The sequence below is a fragment of the Nematolebias whitei genome, chromosome 12 (genome assembly GCF_014905685.2).
Source record: "Nematolebias whitei isolate Nwh7 chromosome 12, NemWhi1, whole genome shotgun sequence".
In the NCBI taxonomy this organism is placed as follows: domain Eukaryota; kingdom Metazoa; phylum Chordata; class Actinopteri; order Cyprinodontiformes; family Rivulidae; genus Nematolebias; species Nematolebias whitei.
In genome coordinates this window covers 38,948,771-38,955,225 of record NC_056509.1, presented here as the reverse complement: position 1 = coordinate 38,955,225, position 6,455 = coordinate 38,948,771, and the positions used below count along the sequence as shown (strand labels likewise).

The window sequence follows — 6,455 nt, the reverse complement described above, 5'->3', positions numbered from 1 at the left end:
GTGTGAGTGTGTGTGTGTGTGTGTGTGTGTGTGTGTGTGTGTGTGTGTGTGTGTATATAAACAGCACCTTTTATATCACAGAGTTATTTTGATGGAATGACGTGTCCGATATTTAACCTTATCGCTAATATTGACCGATACCATGCTGATAATATTGTGCATCCCTATAAAATACTCTTTATGCTGGGTTGATATAAATTTTATTGTGATGATTTGATTTTCTTTAAGAGTTACATAATGACATTTTTCTTCTTTTGTTTCATACCGTCTCTAAATGCAACTTTGCTAGAGTGTGCATATTAATCAGAAACAGCAGCTTTAGTATTTGTAAACTTAACTCTAAGAAATTATTGGGGGGTTTTCTTCTCCGGTAGTTAACGAACGTTGGTGCGACAATGTTTTTGTCTGACGCTGTGCCAAACGTGTGCCCAGTTGCACACGATTTAAGGCATTGATTGAGGCACTGAAGCAGCGGGTGACAGCAGCGATTGCCCACTTTATGAAAGGCAGAAGAGCTCATCTAATTGTAACAAGGGATCAGCGACCGAGAGCTGGAAAGAAAGCGGACAAAGGTCACGCTGCTCGAGTGCTGTCACACTTAAACTGTAAGCAACAAGAGGACGTAAATGTGTGGAGTGCAAAATCTCCACTCTGCTACCTTGAAACTGGGTAAATAATTGCTTAGAAAGTAGGGCATTGCCAAGAATGCCAGCTGTAAGTGAACGTGGACGCAGTACAGTGCAACAGAGCTGGCTAATGGATGAAGTGGAGCAAAAACAAACAGAGGAGACGAAGCAGGCAGTGAAAAACCTCGCTCGTGTTACATTAAACATCACCGGTTTTACAATATTCACCTTTTTGTCAGTGTCCCTCCCCTCTGCCAGCAGCCATGCATAAAGAGAGCTCTTATGGCTGTCTGGTAATATGTGTATTGCTAAAAATACATGTGGATGCAGGAATGGCAGAACCAAGACACTGAAGTGAATACAACAAAATATGAGGGAAAGAAATTGCATAAGCTGCACTTAAACGTAATTTCTGATTCTCACACAGATCGGCGTCAAATATTACAGCATGACCGTATGCACCATAAACATATAGAGCTGAACAACAGTAAATACATTAAAATGGTTCTTCAGCTAAAAGCTGGAAATGTTTTTTCATCATTACCGATATATACACATATAAGATCAGTTGCATTACACTGAAATTATTGCACAGTAAGCCGCTGAGGGCTCGTCATGGTCATCCCCTTGAACCCCTGTATAAAAATAGAACAAGATTAGCACACCAAACAAGTCTTTATCTTTTTTTTTATTTTATTTTAGACAGGCACAGCTGTGGCCAACCCTGCCTGAGTCTGCAAACATAAACTGTGTGCCACAGTGTGAACTTTTAAGAGTGTATTTTCAAAGTAACTTCCCCAAGCACGAAAACGATCATTTCCACCATCGATTCTTCATCTCCCTTTGCTGCTCTGAGGTCACAAATAGAAAGCTTGACCTCCTCCGCTTGGCTAGTCTTCTCTGGGACTACGACTGTAGGTCCCAACTGTAGGAGATTTTGGCTTTCCCTTTCACCGCTGACCTAGAGACTGGTATTTGAAGGAAGTCCATGAGGACAAGGGTATCAAACACGTTATCCCAACTCAGTTTCCCTCAAACGGGCTCATAAAGCAGCCAGTTTCTGTTGTAGAGGGGACAAAAAGGTTAAGTGGTTCATTTAGACAACAGTTTCCAAACCGATCAGCTTTGGCGTGAGGATTCGTGGCGTTATTCCATTGTTGAGGTCCTCCTCGAACTCCAACAGCTGGCCCATGAAGTTGAGGTTTGGGGAGATGATGGGCCGCTTGGTCTTGACAAACTTGTAGGCGTCCGTCATGGTCATCCAGCTGTGCTTCATCAGGTAGGCGATCACGATGGTGGCGGACCGCGACACGCCTGCCTGGCAGTGGATCAGAAGGCCCAGACCTGCTTGGTGTGCTTCCTCTGTAGAAGGGAACAAAAACTTTCAAATGGCAGGTTCATACAGGCTTTGTTCCCTGTAGGAGAAAGGTTAATTATCCTACACAATAAAATATTACAACTTCTCCTGTGAGTATGTGAAGGGCCGGTTTCTCCGATGATAGACATTTATAAGCACATTTCTTACCCATAAGCTGCTGTATTCATACCCATCTGCTCACAACAGACTCATGTTCAGGCTGCTGTTTAATACTCCGTATTATATTACATTATTACCATTTAGCATATTTCTTAGAGCCTTGTGTATTGTTTATTTTTCTTTTATATTTTATAGTATTGCTATTTTGGAGTGTAACTGGAACCTTGAGTACACAATTTCATTCCACCTCATGTACCACATGTGATGGGAATGACAATAAAGAACCTTGAACCTTATGAAAGTAAAGCATTAGTTTCCATCCAACATTTTTCAGTCAGATCATCTGGACAGTTTCTTTTTTTGTGCTGAAAAGTTTCGCCTTCGATCCAGAAGGCTTCATCAGTCAAAGAAACACACAACAAAACTGATTCTTCCCCCAACAGCTTACTCCAAAGTGGAACAAACCAGTTCTGCTTGTAATTAGATGGTCTCTTTGGAGGAGGGGCATACCAAAGAGACCATCTAATCACAAGCAGAACTGGTTTGTTCCACTTTGGAGTAAGCTGTTGGGGGAAGAATCAGTTTTGTTGTGTGTTTCCTTGACTGATGAAGCCTTCTGGATCGAAGATGAAATGTTCAGCACAAAAAAAAAGAAACTGTCCAGATGATCTGATTGAAAAATGTTGGATTTTATACCTGGATTATTGAGCATGGACTTTGTTGAAGTATTCGGCCCCCTTGAACTTTTCAACCTTTTGCCACATTTCAGGCTTCAAACATAAAGATATAAAATTTAAATTTTTTGTGAAGAATCAACAACAAGTGGGATACAATCGTGGAGTAGAATGAAATTTATTGGATGTGTCAAACTTTTTTAACAAATAAAAAACTGAAAAGTGGGGCGTGCAATATTATTCGGCCCCCTTGCGTTAATACTTTGTAGCGCCGCCTTTTGCTGCAGTTCCAGCTGAAAGTCTCTTGGGGTACGTCTCTATCAGTTTTGCACACGGAGACACTGAAATTCTGAAACAGCTCGAGCTCAGTGAGGTTGGATGGAGAGCGTTTGTGAACAGCAGTCTTCAGCTCTTTCCACAGATTCTCGATTGGACTTTCCTTCCCTCAATTGACTACGGTGACATCTACATGAACGTTCCTACAAACACCCTGCAGATGTTGGATGCTGTCTATCACAATGCACTAAGTTTCATAACTGGCTGAAACTACCGTACCCACCACTGCACCCTGTATTCACTGGTTAACTGGACATCATTAACTTCACACAGACTCTCTCACTGGTACATTTTCATCTTTAAGTTACTTCTTGGTCTGCTGCCTTCATACATCTCCTCCTACATGTCTGCGTGAGTGCAGCTACAGCGTGCGCTCTCAGGACATTATTACCTGCAGTGTTCCCTCAGTGAGGACTGAACTAGGCAAAAGGGCCTTCTCCTACTCCACTCCTGTTCCCTGGAACATCTTGCAAAAAAGATCTGAAGCTCTCGACCTTGACTTCTCTAAATGGCTTCAAACATCTGTTAAGTTCCTGGCAAAACCCAATGAAGACATGTTCTTGTTTTTAGTTTTCTACCTTATAATCTAGCTTTTTTTTTTTTTTTGGCTACTTTTTCCTTTTGACTGTCCTTTTGGTTGCCATTTTATTTTAATTTGTAAAAAGAAGAAAAAAATAATCATCTGTATGCCTCTTTTATTCTTGTCTGTTGTTGTCATCGTTATCCACTGTTGTCATCACTTTGTTAAAGAAATCAGGTCTCTCTTGTAAATGAGTCCCCGAGGCTCAACGGGATTAAACTGTATAAATAAAGGTTGAAAGAATGAATATTCAATTATATAACTTCTCCAAATTCTGTTTTTACTAAGCAGCTTAATTTGCCTTTTCTTTTTGCAAACAGTCAAATTTTTATGCATTATGTTTTGAATGTTACCTCGTAGCACAAGCACCGAGTACATCAATGAACTGTATGGCTGTCTAAATACTAATAATTTTGCACAAATGAAAACATATAATAGGATTTTAAAATATTTAAACACTTTCATACAGTATCGAAATCTTCCAAAACAAACTGTGGTTCTTTTTGCTGACATGATTCATTGTAATTTATTTTTTAATTTTTTATAGACGATTAGGGAACCAGATACTAAAAAAAGGGGAACCAAGCTGAATTTACGAAGTAAAGGTCAACTTGGTGGTAGAACCACCAGTCTGGTTCGTTTACTATTCATGACCTACATACAGCAAGTTTTCTGTCCAGTCTTACTCAACGGAGCAACAGTTAACAAATTACAGCCTGGTTACAGGAAGCAAACCCAGAAGAGTCTTTTCTTTCGGGAACATACGGTAATTCAACAGAGGATTATTTGTGTACATACACACTGTGTGTTTACTGATCCGCTGAGACACATTTTCTGTTCAAACAATCAGTGTTGCTGCAATTATATGAACCGTCTCTGCAACTTCAAGGCAAGTTATGCGTTTAGAGTCCCTAATTATTGGGCACCGCTGTGATTCAGTGTTAGATTTTTTTATAGTAATTAAAGTTATCCAACTAGATTTATTCAAACAATACATTTCTATTTTATATACAAATGTACGTATCTGTCAGCTTTAGTTAGATTTTACTTCTGAAATAAAGATGTACACATTAGATAATGCCACAAATGCTTTAAACCCAATGTTCTCTTCAAGACGAGTGGCTTTTGAGCTTTTTGGATTGACACATTATACAAAATACAGTTAGATTACAGATAAGGGATCAGTTCCAGCACTAAACAGTGATCTGTTCCGGTATACCTCTCACACAGGACTGAATATTTAAAAATATATATAACTAATAAGGTTGAGTCGGGCCCAGACTTCAGACTGAAGAAGTCTTTTGGATAAAAGACGAAATGTTTCAACAAAGAAGAATCCGTCCGGATGACCTGACTCAACCTTATTACATTTATCTACCTGGATTATTGAGCATGCATCAGGACATTTTAAAAAGTACTTTAAAAATGAACTAAAAAATAATACTTTGACCTAAATACTCAAAAAGCAATTTGATGGTATGTGCACAGTTACTTTAGTAGAATGAATTTTACTTGTAATCTACTATTTTGGATTTGTGTATTGTAAAATTATCCCAAGAAAAATTATAGTCGATAACAATAATAATAGTAGCACAACAAAAAAAAAATTAATACAAAAAGCCAAAGCCGTAAAACAAGAATAAAGTGAGGATGCATCAATACATCTTTGGTCACCTTATTAAGAGTTTTATTACAAAAAAAAACAAAAAAAAAAGCGTTTTCAAGTTTAGCATCAATGCATAATACTACCTTGTGCATGTGCATATTTGCCTTTTTTCAAATTTGTGTATTCTTTTTTGATTTCATGTGTATTTTTTTTCTGTATAATTAGAACATGCTACTGGATGCTTCAAATTTCCCCCTGGGATTAATAAAGTATCTATCTATCTACCGATATCTACCTACCATTATCTAAATGGTAAATGGACTGCACTTATATAGCGCCTCTCTACCTTATCAAGATACTCAAAGCGCTTTACAACACAATCTGTGCCCTCATCCATTCATACAGCACTCTACTAGATCTTTACAAAGCCAACTGAACAAATCATTCTAAAGAAACTAATCAGAGCTTTAGCACATTCATACACCGATGGGACACACATCGGAGGCAACTAAGGGATCAGTGTCTTGCCCAGGGACACTTCGGCATGTGACTGCTGGTAGATACGAACCCCCAACTTTTGCATTAGAGGACAACTGCTCTAACCACTCAGCCACAGACTCCCTACCCTATCTATCTAGCGGTATCCATCTATCTATCTATCTATCTATCTATCTATCTATCTATCTATCTATCTATCTAGCGGTATCTATCTAACTATCTATCTAGCGGTATCTATCTATCTATCTATCTATCTAGCGGTACCTATCTATCTATCTATCTATCTATCTATCTAGCGGTATCTATCTATCTATCTATCTATCTATCTATCTATCTATCTAGCGGTATCTATCTATCTATCTAGCGGTATCTATCTATCTATCTAGCGGTATCTATCTATCTATCTATCTATCTAGCGGTATCTATCTAGCGGTATCTATCTAGCGGTATCTATCTAGCGGTATCTATCTGTATATCTATCTATCTATCTATCTATCTATCTAGCGGTATTTATCTATCCATCTATCTAGTGGTATCTATCTATCCATCTATCTAGCGGTATCTATCTATCCATCTATCTACCAGTATCTATCTATCCATCTATCTAACGTTATCTATCTATCCATCTATCTAGCGGTATCTATCTATCCATCTATCT

General features: G+C 38.5%; 1 protein-coding gene across 1 annotated transcript in view; it reads right to left on the bottom strand.

Annotated features, from left to right (window-relative positions):
- Nucleotides 1-1,356: 1,356 nt before the first annotated feature.
- The window catches only part of dusp10 (dual specificity phosphatase 10), a 17,866-nt gene continuing 12,767 nt past the window's right edge, over nt 1,357-6,455 (bottom strand). The window contains exon 4 of the mRNA XM_037685557.1: nt 1,357-1,988. Coding sequence (XP_037541485.1) covers nt 1,723-1,988 — 266 coding nt within the window. The 3' untranslated portion in view covers nt 1,357-1,722. The remainder of the gene's footprint in view (nt 1,989-6,455) is intronic.